This window comes from Panthera uncia, chromosome A2, assembly GCF_023721935.1.
Source record: "Panthera uncia isolate 11264 chromosome A2, Puncia_PCG_1.0, whole genome shotgun sequence".
In the NCBI taxonomy this organism is placed as follows: Eukaryota; Metazoa; Chordata; class Mammalia; order Carnivora; family Felidae; genus Panthera; species Panthera uncia.
Window position 1 is genome coordinate 6,275,984 of NC_064816.1, and position 24,378 is coordinate 6,300,361.

The 24,378-nt window shown below is 38.9% G+C and overlaps 3 protein-coding genes across 3 annotated transcripts in view; 2 read left to right on the forward strand and 1 right to left on the reverse strand.

Annotated features, from left to right (window-relative positions):
- The window catches only part of EIF3G (eukaryotic translation initiation factor 3 subunit G), a 767,140-nt gene that overhangs the window by 65,368 nt on the left and 677,394 nt on the right, over window positions 1–24,378 (reverse strand). The window lies entirely within an intron of this gene.
- Window positions 10,705–11,667, forward strand: LOC125930576 (olfactory receptor 7G2-like). Its single transcript, XM_049642456.1, has one exon. The coding sequence runs from the start codon at window positions 10,705–10,707 to the stop codon at window positions 11,665–11,667; it is 963 nt and encodes a 320-aa protein (XP_049498413.1).
- On the forward strand, window positions 21,458–22,420 carry LOC125930600 (olfactory receptor 7G2-like). Its single transcript, XM_049642486.1, has one exon. The coding sequence runs from the start codon at window positions 21,482–21,484 to the stop codon at window positions 22,418–22,420; it is 939 nt and encodes a 312-aa protein (XP_049498443.1). The 5' UTR covers window positions 21,458–21,481.

Consider the following 24,378-nt stretch of genomic DNA (forward strand, 5'->3'; position numbering starts at 1 on the left):
TTGGGGGACAGCATGTTCAGAATAAGGTGGGAGAAGATGGATAGGGCAGGCAAAAGGTATATGCAACGTCATGGTTACAGGTACAGACTAACTTCCACCTTATCCCACAGTTAAGACCGTGAGAATCTTCCCCCAGACAGGCATACACCATGAGGCAAGAAAGCTGGCCTTTCTTACTCCCACGCAGTAATCACTGAGAGTTGTCTCTATCAAACTCTATCTCTCTGGAGCAACATAAGAATCCACCAAACTCAGTTTTATCATCTGTAGCATCAGTGAAATCTGATTATCTCAGTGGTTTTAGGCAGTTGTGAGATATGTGAACTTGAAACTGAAAGTCTTTGGTTCTTATAATAAAAAGAACAATTTCTTTAATATTCTCAAACAAGAAAGTTAGCTATCTTTTTTCTTCTTTTAAAAAATTTTTTAATATTTATTTTTGAGAGAGAGACAGAGTATAATTGGGGGAGGAGTAGAGAGAGAGGGAGACACAGAATCCTAAGACAGCTCCAGTCTCTGAGCTATTAGTGCAGAGCCCGATGTGGGGCTCAAACTCACAAACTGTGTGATCATGGCCTGAGCCAAAGTCGGACGCTTAACTGACTGAGCCACCCAGGCACCCCTCTTCTTCTTCTTTTTTTTTAAGTTTACCTGTTTATTTTGAGAGAGAGAGAGAGAGCATGAGCATGAGGGGAAGGGCAGAAAGAGAGGGAGAGAGAATCCCAAGCAGGCTCCACGCTGTCAGTACAGAGCCCCATTTGGGGCTTGATCTCACAAATAATGAGATTGTGACCTGAACCGAAATCAAGAGTCAGAGTATTAACCGAGTGAGCCACTCAGGTTCTCCAGGAGCTATTTTTCATACAGGGACTTCAGAGATAGGGAATGTACATGGATGGGAGAGTAGGAATTTATTTAGCTTTAGATGAAGTGGCTTCATTCAAGGACAGATGGTGGCAGCAGACACAGGTGTCATATTCAGTCATGATGCCCAGGGACAGAATACTGTCTTTCCCTGAGCTATTTGATAATTGGTCTTTCCATGGCATCATTCAGAAGATATCCCCTTAAGTCTCATCGCTGAGAAGAGAATCATATGCTCCTTCTTAATCTAATTACTGGTGTGGGAGAAATGATTAAAATCAAAGCCTTAGACTGACTTTCTGAGGTTAATTCTTGTTGAACAATCAACTGTCATAACTATTACAAGCACCTAATACAATGCCTGACATACTGGGGAACTCAACAGCATCTAACTGGTATCATAGTTTTTCATATCTTATCTATATACATAAGTTTAATAATCCTTTTGAACTCACATCTTTTTGCCACCTGTTTCTACATTTATATGTTTATCTTTACTGCAGCTTTTCTGGTCTGAGCAATATAATCATTAATTATTGAGTAGGTAGGATAATGGGTGTTCATCTTTTTTTCTGACACTCTATTTGCTTCGATTCCTTCTCATTTATTTATTTTGTAAAAAGCCTGCTTATTTTGAGAGAGAGGGAGGGGAAGGGGCAGAGAGGGAGAGAGAGAATCCCAAGCAGGCTCTGTACTGTCAGTGTAGAACCCAACACGACGCTCCATCTCACGAACCTTGAGATCATAACCAGAGCAGAAATCAAGAGTCAGACGCTTAACCCACTGAGCCACCCAGGTGCCCCTCTTTGATGTATTAAGAATGTACCTTAAAAAAATAAAAGAATTATCTGTGTTTTAATTTATTTCTTTAGTTACCTCTCCATGCAGTATTTCTCGCTCATCTCAGGAGGGGTCCACACAGAGATATATGACTGAGTAAAATTGATGGAATGACTGAAGTCTTAAAGAGTTGGCTGCTAAATTAGGGCTTTTATGCAAAACATTATCATGTGTTATTAAGAAGAAAACAGTGTTTCTGCAGAGAAGACGTTGAGTGTAAAATAAGAGAGGAGAAAAGAAGTTGGTAGCATTAGGGGCCATCATTTTTTCCACAAGTACAAAAATGTGGAACCATCAGACAGAAGTATCTTTATGGATGTGTGTATTAGGGGAGAAGGACAGAGGTCTCCCAGGATAACCAAAGGAGTGCCATTCCTTGAGGAGGTATTGTGTCAGCACCCAGCTGGGGGACAGCTCCCTGCCTGCTGCCCTGGTGAGTCTTCTGATGCAGAACTCTCTCCATTGACACCCACAGAACACCTGCACAGATGGATGGCCTGAGGCACTTGTCCACACTGCAGATTTCTGATCTGCCTCTGAGAACTACTGACTTTGTATCAATGGAGAGACATCGAAAGGATGAGTTTGTAAATAAGTACTTTGTAAATTTCTGATACACTCCAAAGTCTGAGAAACATGACATAAATATTAAAAGAAAGTGGAAGAATATATTTGTATTTCAGAATATGAAAGACCTTACTTCAATTTTACTCGTTAAAACATCGTAGATGAAGTGGCATATAAAATACATCTATAGTTCTTAAATGGTAATATGATGAAAACATAATACCCATTACCAGGTTAAAGCATAGAATATACTTAAAGAGGGGCGCCTGGGTGGCTCAGTTGGTTAAGCATCTGACTTTGGCTCAGGTCATGATCTCGCGGTCCATGAGTTCGAGCCCCACGTTGGGCTCTGTGCTGACAGCTCAGAGCCTGGAGCCTGCCTCAGATTCTGTGTTTCCCTCTCTCTCTGACCCTCCCCCATTCATGCTCTGTCTCTCTCTGTCTCAAAAATAAATAAACGTTAAAAAAATGTTTTTAAAAAGAAAAAGAATATACTCAAAGAGTTTCCAAGTCACATCACCTTTCCCATCCCAGAGGTAACCACTATTCTGAATTCTATATGCACCATTTCTTTAATGTTTTAGTCCGTTGAATTCTATGAAATTGCCTGTATTTTGTCATGTTTCCTCTACACTCAGACATATTCATAGGATTCAACTGCGTCTTTCTATCACCCTGTATATATCCCTATACCATTTGTTAACTATATTCTACAAATAAATTTGCCTCTTTTTGAACTTATTAAAAGTTTAGTCTTTAAGTTTGAATTCTGTGTCTTATTTTTTGCATCATTTTGCCATTGGGTTTCAAACCTTTTGTGGGATATAGCACTAATTTATTCACTTTCTATACCATATAATTTGACATTGTGAAGGATGATATCACAAAATAGTAGTCCATTCCTACATGGATGGAACATTTGGTAGCTTGTTTTCCACTATTATGAATACCACAGTTTGAATAATCTCATACGTATCTCCTGGCAAAAATGAGGGAAAGTTTTATACTAGGAACCAAGTTATTGGATATAAGGGCCTATTCTCCTTTGGGTGGTTCAAACAAGTTTTTCAAAGTGGTTGAGTCAATTTTAATTCTCATATGATGTTTCTTGAGATCCACATCACTTCCCAACACGACTCTAACAATCTAGTGGTTGTAAAACATTATCTCAGTAATTTAGATTTCTCTTATTCTGAGAGAGTATCTTGTCACTTATTATGGGCCATTTATTTTTCCTCTTCTGTGAAATATCTATTTATGGTATTTCTATTGAGCTACCTATTTTTTCTTATTAGCTCATAGGAGTTTTTATTTAATTGAGATGGTAAATTGTTTTTAGTTACATACATTGAAAATTTGTTTCAAAAACTTTGTACTTTATTTTGTAAATAAGTTGCAATGTGTTTTGGATGAACATAAATGCTTAGTTTTACTACTGTTGAATTTGTCAATGTTTTCTTGAGTGGTTTGTTCTCAATAGTCTTGTTTCTATAACCCATACTTACCTCAAAATAAAGGATTTATAGCTTTGGCTTGTACATTTGAGGCATGAACCCACCTGGAGTTTGACCTTGACTATGATGTGATATCGGTAGCTAAATTCATTTTATGTCCCTGTACCTTTTAATTAGTTCATTCATTCACTGTAATCCCACTTCTTCAATAAAAAAAGTTGCCCGTTCATATCTGGGCTCTTGCTTCTGATCACTTGTCTCTGTCAATGTCTTAATAATTGTCTCATAACATGGGGTGCCTGAGTGGCTGAGTCGGTTAATGTCCGACTCTTGATCTCAGCTCAGGTCTTGATCTAGGTTGTGAGTTCCAGCCTCACTTTGGGCTTTGTGTTGGGCATGAAGTCTACTTTAAAAAAAAATTGTATCCTAACAGCTAAAATAAAATTTCTTGTCCCCAACAAGTAAACAGTCCTCAAATCTTACGATTACATCCTCAGAGCCATATGGCATCACAGATTGACTGCTACTCTGATAATTTGTAATTTAGTGCAACAATATGGATAGCCAAGAACCATAATTTTAACCCATGGTCCTTGATGTGAAAAAAAAAGTGTATTTAAGCCATTAATATTGAATTGGGAAAAGTTGGTAATGAAATTTTATAAAGAGAACAAATGTCTGTTACACTTGAGTACATAGACTGTATCAGCAACTGCTAAATATAATATGCACAGGTGAAATCAGCATTCAATGAGCCATACATAACATTAGCCCTTAGTGTTTGCATTTTTAAGGCATATTTCCTACATTATCACATGTATTAATCTAGGTAATATTTATCAATCCATGGAAGGAAATTATATGTTTTTAGCTCAAATGTAGTATGTGTAGGTCTTCTTGAGATTGTTATTAAAACAGGGTTGAATTTAAATATACCTTAAGGGTTCCTGGGTGGCTCAGTCAGTTAAGCATCTGATCTTTGTTTCAGTTCAGGTCATGATCTCACGGTTTGTGAGACGGAGCCCTGTATCAGGCTGTCCCCAGCATAGAGCCTGCTTGGGATTCTCTCTCCCTCTCTTTCTGCCCCTCCCCCACCTTTCAAAGTAAATAAATAAACATGAAAAAAACAAATAAACAGACCTCTAAAAAAGACTAGAATGTAATAACAGAAGGAAGATGTGTTTGGGTGTGTAGGTGACTTGAAATGGATGTGAGCCAAGAACTGTGGAGGAAGAAGATAGCATATGTTTGACCACTCAGAGTGAGAGCATCAGACAAAACAGAGTTCATCTCTGAGCCACAATCCTCCAGGATTTGTGCTGCCCTGTGATCACATGAGAGTAAAAGAGTTCGACTAATGAGGAGCTTTGGATATTGAACCCCCAAAGGACAAAGAGACTGCAAATAGTCTGCCTGTGACCACCCCACTCAACAGCCGCACCCACCTGGGGCTAGTCTCAGGGTCCATTATTTCTGCACGGGAGTCCAGTGCTTCACTATCTTTCTGTGCTCAATGAGAACAGGGCTTTCGTGTTTCTTCTTCACACCCAAGGAAGAACTAAATGTTATTCCTTACTGTTGACACCCAGGTAATCTCAAGTCCCCTACTTTATGTTTTACAATAAGGACAGTTCTTTGTTTACAGGTCCATTTGGTGATTTTGAGATGAGAACACGCAGAAGATGAGAATTGGGCCACCTCTGAGGTCCCTCCCTAATGGTCCATCAATCTTCTCCTCCACCTGTTTGATTTCACCTTTGCACCAATGCTTGACCATCTCTCATCCTGCTAATCACCGACTCCGATCCTAAATTCCTGGTACTTTTTCCCTTCTCAAGAGCAATCCACTTTTGCTCAATTTTGAATACAATCCTAGAATTCTCTAACATTTTAAAAAATTTCTTCGGCATAGTACAGAGATGTATGGCCAGCCTCTCCTTTCCTTTCCTCTCCTGGCTCATGATACTCCTTTCTAGAAGAGATCTTTGGTTTTGACACTGTTTCCTGGTTGTAAGTATTCTGAGAAAGAGGAGGTAGAGAATGAGGCAGATCCCAAAACTACACCACAGCCTACCTGTTTCTTTTTAGTAATCTATGAAATATTTAAAAGACAAAAGAGCATAGAATAATAAAACAAATAAGCATGTACCCATGCTTCAAGATTTAGTAAGACTTGATTATTTTGCCACCAGAGTTCTTTTAAGTTTTTATTTAAATTTCAGTTAGTTAACATACACTGTAATATTTGTTTCAGGTGTACAATTTAGTGATTCAACACTTTCATACCACACCTGGTGCTCATCACAAGGACACTCCTTTATCCCCACCCCCTATTTCACTCACCACCACCCCCACCTCCCCTCTTGTAACCATCAGTTTGTTCACCATCAGTTTGTTCACCATAGTTAAGAGTCTGTTTCTTATTCTCTCTCTCTTTTTCTCTTATTTTTTTTCCTTTGCCCATTTGTTTTGTTTCTTAAATTCCACATGAATAAAATCATATGGCATTTGTCTTTTTCTAACTGACTTATTGCACTTAGCATAATACACTCTAGCTCCATCCATGTTGTTGCAAGTGGCAAACTTCATTCTTTTTTTATGTCTGAGTAAAATATTCCATTGTATGCATATACACCACCTCTTCTTTCTCCATTCATCAATTGATGGATATTTGAGCTGCTTCCATATTTTGGCTATTGTAGATAATGCTGCTATAAACAAAGGGAGTGTGTGTTCCTTTGAATTAGTGTTACTGTATTCTTTGGGTAAATACCCAGTAGCTCCATTGCTGTATCATACGGTAGTTCTATTTTAACTTTTTGAGGAACATCCATATTATTTTTCACACAGAGTTCTTTTCTTGAATAACAAAATAACATGGAACAAACTATTGTTTATCAGAGGGACACGGCAGGGGGTTGGGGGCACTGTGTGAAATAGGTGAGGGAGATTAAGAGTACATTTATTGTGATGAGCACGGAGTAATGTGTAGAATTGTTGAATCACTAAATTGTACACCTGAAACTAATACAACACTGTATGTTAACTATACTGGAATAAAAAAAAAAAAACCTTTAAAAGGTAACAAAATAACATAAATAAAGACAGCATACCCTTTCTGTTCCCCTCCATTCCCAGAGGCAACCACAGTCTTGAATTTGGTTGTTCTCCACATGTTATTTAAATTGTTTACACATTGTGTGTGTGTGGGGGGGATGTATAAAAGGCAACAATAAAATGCTTCTCAGCTGGAAAAAAGTTAAATTGTGATGTAATAAGACATTAGAATAAAGTAAGATAGTTAAAGTTAATAAACCAGAGAAAAAAGTACCAAGACCTTAAATGTATTATTTTTAAAAGCAAACTGTAGTGGTGCCAGGGTGGCTCAGTCGGTTGAGCATCTGACTCTTGGTTTTGGCTGAGGTTGTGATTTCAGGGTCATGGAACTGAGCCCTGCATCAGTCTCTGTGCTGAGCAGGGAGACTTCTTGGGGGTTCTTTCTCTCTCTCTCTCTCTCCCTCTCCCTCTCTGCCTCTCTCTCCCACTCGTGCACATGTTGCTCTCTCACTCTAAAATAAAGTTTTAAAAACTTCCTAAAAAATAAACAAAAATCAAATGCAATATGTCAGGTTTAAAATGCAAAACAAAAGCTTATGTATTTTTATTCAAATATTAAAACCACAAGGGAATAATGAATTCTAAATTCAATATGGTGATTCCCTTGGGCAAGAAAAAGTTATTGAGGACATGGGAAAATAAATATGTATTAATTTAATTCTTTAAAATATTTACTAAAATATGGCAATACATTTTAATTTAGTGGTCCTTAGTGGTAGATACCCAGGACTTTGTTTTCTCTATACTTTTTGTATACTTGAAATGTTTTATAATAAGAAATTAAAGTTTTAAGATCAGTGTTATTTAAAACACTTAAATTGTATCATGATATAGGTCTTGTTAGGAGAATTACTTTCTCTTTGGAGTTTTTATTATTTGTGTTGATACATCTGGGTCTAATGTATTCATTTTATTTGCTATACATTTTATCATGTCTATGAGAAATGAGCATTAACCATTGATGTCCATTCAGATTGTTCACCTCTGTTTCCCTATGTAAGCAATTATTCCGCAAAGAGATTCAACACATCCATTTTTCCCTGAATTTTATGGTTGCCATGCTAAAGATATCCTTTGTTTCTCCTCTCTTCCTACACTTTGTCCCACCTATCGCTTCCCTTTTGTAATGAATCACGCCAGGTGGTACACTTGTGTCTGTGACAGAACCAAATCACAATAGGAAGTATTAAAAGTGTCTCATATATCAAACACTGTGCTTGGTGATTTGGTCTACTCATTACTAATTCTTGCAACATTCCCATAAGGTTTTACAGTGTCTCACATTATCCAAATGAGACCAAGTCTTCTCACACAGTTGAAAAAACAAAATGCCCTTCTTTACAAAGCAAGTACTGGAGACAGAATTAAACTTAGATGTGTCCGAATTGAAATAATGATGGATGCTCTCGGTTGCTTGTTTTTATGACTCCATGCTAAGGGCTCATATTTTCTCATTGGTGAAACAGAGATTACCTAGGGCCATTCAGTTCTAAACATTAGTATGTTAATGGACTGTTCACAGAAGAAAACTTTTTAGACTTTTTCTAAAACTTTGGTTCATAAGAGTATCTAGCAGGTCCATTGATGCACCCAGGACATAGCCAATTATGTCTTGTCTGTTTGAGGTAATCCAATAACATTATTCTCAGGAGCTCACTGTAATACAGGAAATAGGAGTGTCATTGAGTTCTTCCTGATACATAAACTAAGGATTCCTTTGGAAACGACTGGCCAATGCTGCCTGACCCAGACTTTGATGGGGCCTAAAAGACATAGAAAGAGGATGATCTAAATTTTTATCATTGATTTTCAACATTTCTTTCCTTAAAATTATCTGTTTTACAATAGAGACAGAGTTGTCGTTTGTCAAAAAGCAACAGAAAATCAATTAAACTGCTGAGTAGGAAGGGATTGATTATTTCTATAAACTACCATAAAAAGAGGGAATGTTTTCATTCTTATGTGGATACTGAGAAACTTAACAGAAGACCATGGGGGAGAGGAAGAAAAAAAAAGAGGTTAGAGAGGGAGGGAGACAAAACATAAGAGACTCTTAAAACTGAGAACAGACTGAGGGTTGATGGGGGGTGGGAGGGAGAGGAGGGCGGGTGATAGGTATTGAGGAGGGCACCTGTTGGGATGAGCACTGGGTGTTGTATGGAAACCAATTTGACAATAAATTTCATATTTAAGCAAAAAAAAAAAGAGGGAAATGAGGGGTGCCTGGGTGGTCCATAAACTACCATAAAAAGAGGAAAACAAAAGAAGGCACTGATCTCAAGAAGGTACCTTGGAAAGGAAAACAGTCAAAGTTGATTTAGAAGTAATTGCTTATTAATGAAGATAATGATCAACTTGTTATTCTAAAATTTGAATTTGTTTATAGTCTTTTCCCATTGTTTTGCATGTAAAAATGTGACTGGCAATTAAGGAGTGTACATGTATTTATTTCATATGCTGTTGCTCTGTGTGTGTGTGTGTGTGTGTGTGTGTGTGTGTGTGTGTCCCTGTCCCTGGTGGGGGAAGGTAAGTCATTCCTAAAACTAAGCTCCCATTTATATTGATTAAACTTTTTAAGTCCCACCAGCAAGGGGTTTGAGGTATCCAGATATACCTTTCTTGATTTCCGTTTCCCCTCTTAGGGTTAACTTGACAATCTGCTTCCTCTTCTCACTACTGCAGCAATGCTCCTGTCAAACATCCTGAACATTAGTGCCCGTAGATTTTACCTTTCTCATCCCAGGATTCTGCTTTTAACATACTAACAAATTGTTGTTTTTGCTTTTTTTTTCTCTTTCTTTCAAGGCCCCCGTGCATTTCCTCCTTCGTCCAATTCCTCAGTTTGGGGGAAAAAAACAGAGATGTGTTATGTATCACCTTATAAGAATGGGTTTTTTTTTTTTACATTTTTAACGTTTGTTTGTTTGTTTATTTATTTATTTATTTATTTATTTATTTAGAGAGACAGAAAGCACACAGGCAATGCAGGGGAGGCTCTGAGAGGGAGGGAAAGAGAATCCCAAGCAGGCTCTGCATTGTCAGAGCAGAGCCCGACTTGGAGCTCGATCCTGAAAACCATGAGATCATGACCTGAGCTGAGATCAAGAGTTGGATATTTGGAGCGCCTGGGCAGCTCAGTTGGTTAGATGTCTGAGTCTTGATTTCAGCTCAGGTCACGATCTCACAGTTTGTGAATCTGAGCCCCATGTTGGGCTCTGCACTGACAGCAAGGAGCCTGCTTGGGATTCTCTTTCTCTCCTCTCTCTCTCTGTCCCTCCGCTGCTCTCGCTCTCTCTTGCTCTCTCAAAATAAATAAACTTAAAAAAAAAAAAAAAAAAGAGCCAGACACTTAACTGAATGAGCCACCCAGGCACCCTGGGAGTGTTTAAATACTCTAATGTTAGGAGAAAAGTGAATCCTATTAAAATAATAACCACAACAGCTTAAAGCACCAGGAAAGCACTTGCAGTCTTATGCCAGTGGAAACTTCCAAAAGGCAAGCGATGAAGTCTGATCAATGCTTTAGGACACCTAAATCTGCACTAGTCAGAGGTTGCATCATATGGTGTTATGAGTTCAGCTCCAAAGTCTGGAAGCCTGAGTTCAATTCGATTCATGTCAGGATTTTCTAAAATAAGGCATCACTGGGGTGCCTGGGTGGTTCAGTCAGTTGAGCATCTGACTTCAGCTGAGGTCATGATGTCACATTTTGTGAGTTCAAGCCCCACAGCAGGCTCTCTGCTGTCAGCACAGAGCCTGCTTCATATCCTCTGTCCTCCTGTCTCTTTGCTCCTTCCCCACTCGTTCTCTCTAAATAAACAAACTTTAAAATAAGGCATCCTTGTTACGTGTCCTCTCTGTTATGTGTTGTCTCACCTGTATTTTTCCCATCAGACTTATCAAGAACATGGAACAAGAAAACCAAACAGGTGTAACAGAATTCCTCCTCCTGGGTCTCTCAGAAAATCCAGAATGGCAGCCTCTTCTCTTTGGGCTATTCCTGACCATGTATCTGACCACTGTGCTTGGGAACCTACTCATCATCCTGACTATCAGCTCTGACTCCCATCTCCATACACCCATGTACTTCTTCCTCTCCCACCTGGCCTTCACTGACATCTGTTTCAGCACCACCACCATCCCCAAGATGCTTGTGAACATCCAAAGACAGAGCAAATCTATCAGTTACACAGGCTGCCTCAGCCAGGTCTGCTTCGTCCTGTTTTTTGCAGGCTTGGAAAACTTTCTCCTTGCAGCAATGGCTTATGACCGGTATGTGGCCATCTGCCATCCACTGAGGTACACAGTCATCATGAACCCCCACCTCTGTGGCCTGCTGATTCTACTCTCCCTGAGCATCAGCATTGCAGACGCCCTACTCCACAGTCTGATGGTGCTGCGACTCTCCTTCTGCGCAGACCTGGGAATTGCTCATTTCTTCTGTGAACTTGCTCAGGTCATCAAGCTCGCCTGTTCTGATACCCTCATCAATAACATCGTGGTGTATTTAGTGACTAGCATTTTGGGTGGTATTCCTTTCCTTGGGATTATTTTCTCTTATACTCAAATTGTCTCTTCCATTCTGAGAATGCCATCAGCTGGGGGGAAACATAAAGCCTTTTCCACCTGTGGGTCTCATCTCTCCGTGGTTTCCTTGTTCTATGGGACAGCTTTTGGGGTGTACATTAGTTCCGCAGTTACTCATTCTTCCAAGGATACTGCAGTAGCCTCCGTGATGTATACCGTGGTCCCTCAAATGTTGAACCCTTTTATCTATAGCCTGAGGAACAAGGACATGAAGGGAGCCTTGAGGAAACTGATCTGAGAAACATCTCCTTTTTTATTATTGTGTTACCTGTCTTGGTCTTGGGCTTCTAGGGTGAGCCAAAGTGCAGGAATATTGGGAGAGTCAGATTGTCTGACCCTTCCTTCATTAAGTTCTTAAGTTTCAGTGGTTAAATACCATAAGAGTAGCTCAAGTTAGTTTGAAAAACAACTTTAGTTTTCTTTAACTTTGGTATCTTTGAAAATTTATGTGGACACTCTGAGCTTGATTTTTTTTTTTTTTGGAACCATCAAAGCAGATGGTAATAATTCCATTACATTCCATTGTATATCAAATCATTATGTGCACCTTAAACATATAATTTTAAAAGGAGGTAGAGAGAAAAGCATAGATTTCTTAGTCTCTCAGCGTGAGATAATCAGCCTATGTGAATTTAGGAAAGAGAAGGAATTTGGCAAATTAAGGTCTCCTTTCCTTTACCAATTCTCCTGATAATCTTCTATAACAAGAACTCCAATGGTGCCAGCTTCCTGCTAACCAATTTGTTTAAATATTCTGAGTCCTACAAGCTAAAGGCTTTTGTTGAATGACACCATCCTTCCCCTGCAAAAGCACATTGTCATAAGTAAATTGTCCAATGCTTCTGTCCTCAATAAATCTTCACATGTGTGCAGGTTTCATTGGTTCTGCTTTTCAGTCTGTGCCAGAACCACACCATTTTAGTTACTGTATCTCTGTAATTAATCTTGATAGACGTGAAAGCAATTACTCTACTTTGTTCTTCTCTCTCATCAAGTCAAGTATTCTTTCTCCACTGCTCTTTCATATAAATTTTAAAATCTGTCCCTCAAATACAGTAACATCTCAGAATTTCCATTTAATCTATAAAGGTATTTAAGGCAAATTGACATTTCTTTTACATTTATTTATTTTGAGAGAGACAGAGTGAACAAGGGAGGGGTAGAGAGAGAGGGAGAGAGAGAAAATCCCAAGCAGGCTCTGCATTATGAGTGCAGAGTCCAAAGCAGGGCTCAAACTCATGAACCATGAGATCATGACCTGAGCCAAAACCAAGAGCCAGCCACTTAATCCACAGAGCCATCCTGGTGCCCTACACATTGACATTTCTATGCTATTGTATATATCTATCCAAAAATAGAGTGTTCTTTCTATTTATTTGAGTCTTCTTTATAACTATTTTTAATTTTTTTGAAGACCTGCTATACTGTTTTCCATAGCAGCTGTACCAGTTTATATTCCAATAAATAGTGTAAAATGGTTGCCTTTTCTCCATGTACTTGCTGGTATTTGTTGTCTAGTCTTTTTCAGTCATAGCCATCTTAACAGGTATAAAGTGATATCTCATTGAGGTTTGTATTTGCATTTCCCTATGTTTAGTGATGTTGGGAACCTTTTTATGTACATTTTGGCAATTTCTATGTCTTTTTTTAAAAAAAGCTGTAAGTGTTGAATCACTAAATTATACACCTGAAACTAATATTACACTGTATGCTAACGAACTGGAATTTAAATAAAAAATAGGGGCGCCTGGGTGGCTGAGTTGGTTAAGCATCCGACTTCAGCTCAGGTCACGATCTCATGGTTTGTGAGTTCGAGCCCCGTGTCAGGCTCTGTGCTGACAGCTCAGAGCCTGGAGCCTGCTTTGGATTCTGTGTCTCCCTGTCTCTCTCTCTGTCCCTCCCCCATTTGTGCTCTCTCTCTCTCTCTCTCTTTCAAAAGTAAATAAACATTAAAATTAATTAATTAATGAATTAAAAAGCTGTCTATTTGGGTCCTTTGCCTATTTTAAATCAGATTATCTGTATTTTTGCCATTCAGTTGTATGAGTTCCTTATACAGTGGGGATATCAACCCCTTATTGGATACGAGCTTTGCAGATTTTCTTGGATTCCACAAGTTGCCTTTTCATTTTGTTGATTGTTTCCTTTCCTGTGTAGAGTCTTTTAAGTCTGATATAGTCTGACATGTTTGTTTTTGCTTTGTTGCCTTTGCTTTTGGTGTCAAGTCCAAAAAATCATCATCAAGACCAACGTCAGTGAGGTTATCCTCCGCATTTTCTCCTAAGAGCTTTACAGTTTCAGATCTTCTATGTAAGTTTTCGATCCATTCTGAATTGACTTTTGTGAGTGGTGTAAGATTGGGACCCAGTTTCATTCTTTAATCCTCATTACCCAGAAGAGTTAGTATCCACTCACCTATTTACATAAATCAGCAGAACTGCTTGGCTCCAGCCCACCTACCAACTATGGTTTTTTTGTTTATTTGTTTATTTTTGGTACGTGGGAAACTTTATCCCATTTTTTGACCTCAGCAAAGTCTTTGTATTTCCCTATTATTCATGTGTTTCAAGTTCATTAGTGTTAATATGGGGAAGAGTGATATTACAAGGCCATCTTGTCATAACTTTATTTTCGAAAATTATATTTTAAAATATAAAGAAAATTCCTTTAGAGGGTGTTAAAATGTGAAATAAATTGGTGAATACATGAAAATACTGAAGTCCTTAAAGAAAAATATTTTTGAGTATTAACATGGAATATCATCTATACCTATTAAATCACAGATGAAATATCTGGGTAATGGACAAATTGTACATTACCGCCTTTCAGTTACGTTGTACTTTACCACAACACAATTAAAAATGAAGAACCAGAGGCCCCTGGGTGGCTCAGTCCGTTAAGCATCCAACTTTGGCTCAGGTCATGATCTCACAGTTTGTGGGTTCGACCCCCACATTGGGGTCTGTGCTGACAGCTCAGAGCCTGGAGCCTGCTTCGGATTCTGTGTCTCCCTCTCTCTCTCTGCCCCTCCCCTGCTCACGCTCTGTCTCTCTCTGTCTCTCAAAAATAAACAAACTTAAAAAAAATGAAGAACCATAATTCAATCCAAAATCTCCCAGTGTGAAGAATAATATTCATTGAACCCATTTGTGGAATTGGAACCAGTGATTATGAAAGTTTAAAAGGAGAGGATGAAGCCTATCTACATTGATCGCAGCTACAAGGATCACAAAGGATAGATGAGAATCTGCCATGTAAAATACGGAGAAAAGGAAAAAAGGTACAGGAAACATTCAGTAACTCTAGAGGTGAAATATGCCTAGGAGTTTGAATTTTACAATATCTTAACTATAATCACAAATATGGTATTTATACCCAGTACATAAACAATATTTGCACATTTAAAATTGGAATCAGGTTTCAATACATCATTAATCACATAGTGATGCCTCTCTTTGTAACTGTAAAAAAAGAAACCTAGAATTCATTAGAAAAGGATTCTGTGTATATGTGCGCAAGGTATTTCAAATGAGGGTGAGCATGAGCAGGTAGAGAAAATAGAGGGCATACACCTGGCCTAATAGGGTCAAGGATTAGCCATCATACATTCCTCTATTCTATGGTCTTGGTCTTTAAGGATTTTCACAGCCCAGGGATCAGAATGACATTAAAAGTATTGTCTAATGAGGAGCTTTGGATATTGATCCCCAGAGATACAACACTGTAAAGTGCCAGCCTGTGACAGCTTCTTTCAACAGCCCTTGCCTAGTCAGGAAGAAGCACACCTGAGGTTCCATCCAGGAATGATCTTTCTTGACCACAAGCCCATTGCCTTACTCGGTCTCTCTGCCTTTCCAGAAGACAGATCTTCAATCTTTGTATCTCAGTGACATGTCATACATCATTCCACATTGATGCCAGCCAGGTAAATGAAAGTACCTTAGTTAATGCTTCTGTAAGGAGGACAGGTATTTTACTAGATTCAGCCAGAAGAAGCAATGAGGGGTGTGCATGCATGGAATGATGGGAACCGAGTATCCAATGGCACTCCAGGTTGACTTCCTGTTGACTAGTTCCCATCTATCTTTGTACCAATCACTCACCCAATTCTCAATCTGCTGGTCTCCAAAACTCTCTTAAAAATGACAGAAAAATAAAAAATAACTGAACCTGTTTCCCTCCTGAGTGGAAATCTCCCCCTCCCTTTTTTTAATGTAAAAGGACATTTGACATGTGAAGCAAATCATGATATACTTTCAAGTGGATAAAGTAAATTACAAAGCAGCATGGGTAGGGGTGCCTGGGTAGCTCAGTCGGTTAAGCGTCCTACTTCAGCTCAGGTCATGATCTCGCAATTTGTGAGCTCGAGCCCCGCATCAGGCTCTGTGCTGACAACTCAAAGCCTGGAGCCTGCTTCAGATTCTGTGTCTCCCCCTCTCTCTACCCCTTCCTTGCTCATGCTCTGTGTCTCTCTGTCTCTCAATAATAAGTAAATGTTAAAAAAAAAATTAAAAAAAAAAAAACAAAGCAGCATGTGTAATATTAATGTAAAGAAAAGTCACCTATAGGTATAAGCTTACAAGTAACTTTTGTTGTCCTTTTTTGGTTTCTTTTTTTTTTCAATTTCTTTTTTTTTTTAATTTTTATTAGATTCTTGTTAACATATACTGTAATATTGGTTTTGGGAGTAGAATTTAGTGATTCATCACTTACACATAACACACAGTGTTCATCACAGCAAATGCCCTCCTTAATACCCATCACCTATTTATCCCATCTCCTCCCCCCCACCTCCCCTCCAGCAACCCTCTGTTCTCAGCATGTGCCCCTTCAAATGAATATTTTTGTATCTTTTGGGTAAATACCTAGTAGTGCAATTAGTGTGTTATAGGGTAGGTCTGTTTTTAACTTTCTGAGGAACCTCCATACTGTTTTCCACAATGGCTGTACCAGTTTGCATTCCCACCAGCAATGTAAGAAGTTCCTCTTTCTCTACATCCCACCAACACTTGTTTCCTGTGTTGTCGATTTTAGCCATTCTGACATGTATGAGGTGGTATCTCATTGCGGTTTTGATTTGTATTTACCTGATGAGCATCTTTTCATGTTTCTGTTAGCCATCTGGATGTCTTCTTTGGGAAAATGTCTGTTCATGTCTTCTGCCCATTTCTTCGCTGGATTATTTGTTTTTTGAGTTTAAGGTTGGTAAGTTCTTTTATAGATTTTGGATACTAACATTTTATCAGATGTGTCATTTGCAAATACCTTTTTCCATTCCATTGGCTACCTTTTAGTTTTGTTGATTGTTTCCTTTGCTGTGCAAGAAGCCTTTTATCTTGATAAAGTCCCAATAGTTCATTTTTGCTTTTGTTTCCCTTGCCTGCAGAGATGAGTCTAGTACGAAGTTGCCACCAAGGTCAAAGAGGTTGCTGCCTATGTTCTTCTCTAGGATTTTGATGGTTTAGAAATCTGCTCTTTTTAACACGACTATTATAAACTCTCTGACATTTACTTGAATTCTTGTGGTGGTTGTAGGGAACGGGTTTGGTCAGCTTTTCCTTTTATTTGCCTTCTTGATTCTTGATATACCATTGCATAGAAGGGTGTATTATCCCTGTAGCTTCCTTGAGGACACAAAGGAGACACAAGATACAAAGATATAGCCGGCTACCTTCCTAGTACACATATTTCTCTGTAAAATTACCAATCATTTTATATAACTATAGCAGAGATATACAATAAAAAACATATGATCACCCTTCAACTCATTCCAGAATTAGTAAACATTTAAATGTTGACTTTCTGCTGTATTGGCTTCAGGTCATTTTTATAAAGTTATACACACACACACACACACACACACACACACACGCAAAAAGAAAGCACCTCTTTCTATACACCTCCTTTTCATTTCTTTTAATGTTTATTTTTGAGAGAGAGAGAGACCTAGCGTGAGTGGGGGAGGGGCAGAGAGAAAGGGAGACATAGAACCAAAACAGGCTCCAGGCTCTGAGCTGTCAGCACAGGGCCCGATGTGGTTCCCAATCTTGGGAACCACAAGATCATGACCTAGGTTGACAGACGCTCAACCGACTGAGCCACCCAGGCATCCCTACCCAGTTCTTCTTTGTTCCCCTTCTCAGAGACAATACAATCTTGAATATGATGTCATCCCCCCATGCATGGCTTTATATTGCACATGTTTTCATAAACAGGTATAGGATAAAAGGCATTAACATCATATCTATCTGATAGGGAATGGAGAAATAAATAGTAATAAATATACCAACATAATCAGAAAATAAATTCCATAAGAATGCTCATTTTACATGGTATGGGCTGTATGGTTCCATTTATATGAAGCTTTTAAAATGCAAGAGAATGTAATTTTCATAAAATGATAATACCAATCATAGTAAAAATCACAGGGGAATAATGTATATAAAGTGAGTGTAGTGGTTCCCCTGGGGAAGGAAAAGAATCAAGATTTGATGGTGCAGATTTATGATGTGAGGGTTTCACCTATATCTATATTATGTTACAATAAAAACACCTAGAATGAGGACAGTAAAGTGTCTAAATTTAATGATGTCAACCAGTGGGAAACATGGACCTTTGTTGTTATCTCTGCTATTTTTTGCTTGGGTTTATTTTTATTATGGATTACTATCTGAAAGATTTCAATATATATTTCATGTTTTCTCATGCTATAGACTTACTGTCATATAAATTTTTATAGGTTTTTTTTACATTTTTTGCTTTTATTTTATTATTATTTTTTAAATTTACATCCAAATTAGTTAGCATATAGTGCAACAATGATTTCAGGAGCAGATTCCTTAATGCCCCTTACCCATTTAGCCCATCCCCCCTCCCACAACTCCTCCAGTAACCCTCAGTTTGTTCTCCATATTTATGAGCTCTTCTGTTTTGTCCCCCTCCCTGCTTTTATATTATTTTTGTTTCCCTTCCCTTATGTTCATCTGTTTTGTCTCTTAAAATCCTCATATGAGTGAAGTCATATGATTTTTGTCTTTCTCTGACTAATTTCACTTAGCATAATATATAGGTTTTTATTTTTTCTCAACTTATAAATATGATTCATTTTACTATTTAATTCATTTTAATTGCTATATATTTCATCATCTGTCCATGCCAAATGAATATTGATATCATTCGTGTTCATTTCATACCTTTTCCACACAATGAAGGTTCCCAGCTAGAGGTTCAGCTCATAAATGCTTCCCTGAAATTTGCAGTTATCATGCTAGGGATGTACTCTTTTTTTATTGTCTTTCCTCTGTTGCCCACCCCACTGCTTCCTTCTGAGAACTGAAATATTCCAGGTGCCATTGTTCATGGACCAAACACCACACACACAATAGGAAATGTTATTAGGAGGGTCCCATATACTCAGTGCTGTGCTGGCTGCTTGTTTTCTATGCATTGCTCATCACTGCAGCATCCCCATAAGACTTCGACAATTTCCACTCTACATCAGGGACACCAAGGCATCTCATACCGTTGAACAACTTTCCCTATTCACAAAGCAAGTGGTGGTTTGGATTAAATTCAGAATGTTTGAGTCTAAGTAACATACCAAATGATAAAGGCTGTCATGACCACTTCTGTCTCCCCCAGGCAAAGGAGAACGACTGCTTTACAGAAACATTTCTGTTAGGGCACTTGATTATCTTACGAGTATCTTATAAATCTGTACTCTCTTGAAAGTCTTTGTCTTCCAAGGGTCAATAACTGCTGTGATTTCCCTTTATTTCCTTAAGAGTCTATGCATTTTATTTTTTCTCTCATTTAGCTGTTCTTTAAAAATGATACCCGGGGCGCCTGGGTGGCTCAGTTGGTTGAGTGCCGACTTCGGCTCAGGTCACGATCTCGCGGTCCGTGAGTTCGAGCCCCGCATCGGGCCCCTGTGCTGACAGCTCAGAGCCCGGAGCCTGTTTCAGATTCTGTGTCTCCCTCTCTCTGACCCTCCCCCATTCATGCTCTGTCTCTCTCTGTCTCAAAAATGAATAAAAACGTTAAAAAAAATTAAAAAAATAAATAAATAAAAATAAAAATAAAAATGATACCCTACCTATCACCTTGGTCGGAAAAGTCCCCTTAGGATGGAGAACATCATTGACATAGTTGTCCAGTTTCTCTTAGAATGAATCACTAACACAGGTGACTAACATGTCCATGGAGGAGTCCTATGAATTTCAGGTTTATAAGCAACATTTTAAAATCTATGCTTAGGTGCAGAGGATATACTTGAATGGATGCCATGACCTACTGTATTTTTTCACACTGCTACTCTATTTCATGGGTATAGGTGGACATGCCTTGTAGCTGAGGGAAAAGATTTGAGGCATTTTTCAGGATGAAAATATTAAAATTTTAAAAGGAAATTATGAAACATGAGAAACGGTTTAAGAATGCTAATGCTGCATCATCCAGAGGCATTAACAATGATTGGTCAAGACACTCAACTCATCTCATATGAGGAATTTAAGAAACAAAACAAATGAGCATAGAGCAAAAAAGAGAGATATGGGCTAACCAAGAATCAGACTCTTAACTATGGAGAACAAACTAATGGTTACCAGAGGGGAGGAGGTGGGGGGATGGGTCAAATAGGTTATGGGGATCAAGGAAGGCACTTGTGTTGAGCACCTGGTATTATGAGATGTTGAATCACTGTATCGTGCACCTGAAACTAATAGTGCACTGTATTTAAAATGCAATAAAATACTGCTGATTCAAATAAAAGATTTGCTGATTCAAAAGGGCACATGCACCCCAATGTTTATAGCAGCACTATCAACAATAGCCAAAGTATAGAAAGACTCCAAATGTTCATGAATAATGAATAATTAAAGAAGATGTGGTACACACACACACACACACACACACACACACACAATGGAATATTACTTGGCAATCAAAAAATGAAATCTTGCCACTTGCAACAACATGGATGGAACTAGAGTGTATTATGCTAAGTGAAATAAGTCAGTCAGAGAAAGAAAAATATCATGATTTCACTCATATGTGGAATTTGAGAAACACAACAGATAGAGGGGAAGGGAATGAAAAATAAGACAAAAACAGAGGGGGAGGCAAACCATAAGAAACTCTTAAATATAAAGAACAAATTGAGGGTGCTGAAGGAGAGACAGGTGGGGAGATTGGGCTAAGTGGATGATGGGCATTAAGGAGGGCACTTGTTGGGATGAGCACTGGGTGTTATATGTAAGTGATTAATCACTGATTCTACTTCTGAAACCATTATTATACTGTATGTTAACTAACTTGGATTTAAATTTTTAAAAACTGCACTGTATTTAACTAACTGGAGTTTAAATAAATTAAAAAAAAAAAAAGACTGTCAAATCAGCAGTCAGACAACCTGAACTCAGATCTAGTCTTTTCCATACACTGTGTACTTCACATCCATGATATAATCTCGTCTCATCTGAGTGTCCCCAGGGGAGAATGGAGTAATATGATTTAAGTCATCAGTAATTTGACAAACCTTCAGGTGATTCTGAGCATGTCAAAGTTCGGGAAGCATACTCTGCAGGAGAGATTGGATAACTTTATTCTCATCTATTTGTTCGAAGGCAAGAAATACTTCTGAAGGAAGCACCATTCTTATTCATTTTAGACTCAGCACTTAGCACAGTGTGTGAAACAGAGCTGGTGATATAAAGGCCAATAGTGGGAAAAGAGGGAAGAAGATGATAGAGGGAAAAATTAGCAGAGGGAAAGATTGAAATGTTCACATTGATTCTAAATAGGTTTTTTTTTTTTCATTTTCATTTTTTAGAAGGCACTGGCTCTCAAACTTTGGCATATGTCAAATTCATCCGGAGAGCTTGCCAAAACATCAGTCGCTGGTCCTCACCTCGGAGTTTATCACTAGCATGTCTGGAGTGATACCAGCATTTGTATTTCTAACAAGGTCCCCATTGATGCTGCTGCCACTCGGTCGGGGACCATTCATCTTATTTTATTTTCACTCCATCTTTTCCATCAGATTCATTAACAACATGATACCCAGAAACAAAACAGGAGTTTCCGAATTCCTTCTCTTGGGATTGACAGAGGATCCAGAACTGCAGCCCCTAGTCTTTAGTCTGTTCCTGTCCATGTACCTGGTCACCATCCTGGGAAACCTGCTCATCATCCTGGCCGTCAGCTCGGACTCCCACCTCCACACCCCCATGTACTTCTTCCTCTCCAACCTGTCCTTTACTGACATCTGTTTAAGTACAGCCACGATCCCAAAGATGCTGGTGAATATCCAGGCACAGAATCAGAGCATCACTTATGCAGGCTGCCTCACACAGATCTGCTTTGTCTTGGTTTTTGTTGGTTTGGAAAATTTTCTTCTTGCAGCAATGGCCTACGACCGCTATGTAGCCATCTGCCATCCCCTGAGGTACACCGTTATCATGAACCTCCGACTCTGTGGTCTGCTGATGGTGCTCTCACTGTTCATTAGTAGTGCCAATGCCCTGCTCCATAGTCTGATGGTGCTACGGTTTTCCTTCTGCAAGGACTTGGACATCCCACAATTCTTCTGTGAGCTTGGTCAGGTGGTCAAGCTTGCTTGTTCTGACACCCTCATCAATAATATCCTGGCATACTTTATGGCTAGCTTACTTGGGGGTGTTCCTTTCTCTGGAATCATTTTCTCTTATACTCAAATTTTCTCCTCTGTTTTGAGAATGCCATCAGCGGGCAGGAAGTATAAAGCTTTATCCACCTGTGGGTCTCACCTGTCAGTTGTGTTCTTGTTCTATGGGACAAGTATTGGAGTGTACATTAATTCTGCAGTTACTGACTCTTCCAGGAAGACTAACATGGCTTCAGTGATGTACATTGTCATTCCTCAAATGATGAACCCCTTTATCTACAGTCTGAGGAACAGTGACATGCAGGGTGTCTTGAAGAAACTTGTCAGTAGGATACCTTCTCTTCTGTGATTGTGCCATCCACTTTGGGCTGGGTGTTTAGAATAAATCAAAGTTATAGGAGTCATATGAGGACTCGGATGCTAGAGTCTTCTTTCATCAAATGCCTCTAACATGACTAGATAACATAACAGCCAAGTACATTTTGACTTGGGATTGAAGCCTGACTTTTACGTTTATTTAGCTTTGTTATGTTTGACCAATTATTGCAATTCCTCAATTTTTTTCTCAGTTCCATAGAAGCAGAACCTGAGGCAGAAGTTAAAGTTTTATAATGTTTATATGGATGATTCTCAGAAAAAGGAAAGCTGTAGAATATGGATAGCTCAGAGACAGGATAGAAGTGCAGCTGTGATCGGATCTAGACACTGGCTTCCATCTATCCCACAATAGAACGTGTCAGTGGAAACCCAAAGTCAGGCCTACAGTGAGGCAAGGGAGTTCACCTTTTACACCCCAATTTAGTAATCATAGAGACCATTCGCTGGTAAACTGTATTCTTTTGAGGCAATCTTAGCATTCACTATACACAGTTTTATTATCTATAAAATTGGTATGATGATATCATCTCAGTCTGAAATAATTATGAGCTATTTGTACTTCATCAGTGAGGAAGTCTTCGGTTCTAATAAGAAAAAATTCCTATCTCTAATATGGTCAAACGATAAACAGTTGTTTGTCATTACTAGGACTTTAGAGACAGGGAATGTACAGGAACAGGGGAGTAGGCCTCACTCTGTTTCTCCATTTGGTGGCTTTGTCCTAGGACTGGTTCTCTTCAAGCCACAAGATAGTGGCAGCAAATATGGATGCCATACTTGTACCTGATTTCCAGAGACAGAAAATTGTCCTTCCCATGGTCAGATGATAACAGGCCTTTTGATGGAGTCAACCAAAAGACATCTGGTGGAGGTTAAATGGTGGCCCTCAGTCCAATATGGCTAATATCCCAATCCCCTTAATTTGTGATTAGTAACTCATATATAATGGGGGCGTCTGGGTGGCTCAGTTGGTTAAGTGTCCAACTTCGGCTCAGGTCATGATCTCGCAGTTCATGGGTTCAAACCCCATGTCGGGCTCTGTGCTGACAGCTCAGAGCCTGGAGCCTGCTTCAGATTCTGGGTCTTCCTCTCTCTCTGCCCCTCCCCTTCTCACGCTCAATCTCTCTCTCTCTCTCTCTCTCTCTCTCTCTCTCTCTCTCTCTCAAAAATAAATAAACATTAAAAAAAAAAAGTAAAGTAACTTGTATATAATGAAAGGATGAACATACTTATTTGGAAAAAGGGCCTTTGCAAGAGATGTACTTATACTGCATTAAATGGGTGGGTCCTAACCATAAATGATATGTTTCCTTATAAAATAGATGGGAGTGAAGGAGACACAGAAAGAGGCAATGTGACCATGGAGACAGATATTACATTGATACAGCCAGTATTTTTTAAATTTATTTCTTTTGAGAGAGAGAGAGAGAGAAAGCACACAAGAGTGTGACCAGGGGAGGGACAGAAGAGGACTTGACAGGGGGCTCGAAACTATAAACTGTGAGATCATGACCTGAGCTGAAACCAAGACTTGGACGCTCAACCGACTGAGCCACCCAGGCACCCCTCATGCAGCCAGTATTTGATTTCCAGTATTTGATCATTCTTGTCCCACAAAACTGTAATTTTTATAGGACCCTAATGTGTCTTTGTCACTCCTTAACATTACCCAATTCTATGAATTAAATAAATTTGACCTTATATTGACCTTATTAGAAGTTTAAACTTAATGAATTCTCACCAAAATCACCAAATGGCAGAATACGAGGTTCCTACACTGACCATACTGGTACACACAGATTAATTTCCTTTGAGAGAAACTCAGAAACTGGCTGGGTGGCTCGTACATATCAGGGGACTGAGAAAGGACCTACATAGAAACAGGTAAGAAAAGCTGAGGTATGCTCACACCATCGACCCCACCCACTG

What these genes read in the sequence shown, in the direction of transcription:
- LOC125930576 (XM_049642456.1), top strand. Translation starts at nt 10,705, where the DNA reads ATGTGTTGTCTCACCTGTATTTTTCCCATCAGACTTATCAAGAACATG.
- LOC125930600 (XM_049642486.1), top strand. Translation starts at nt 21,482, where the DNA reads ATGATACCCAGAAACAAAACAGGAGTTTCCGAATTCCTTCTCTTGGGA.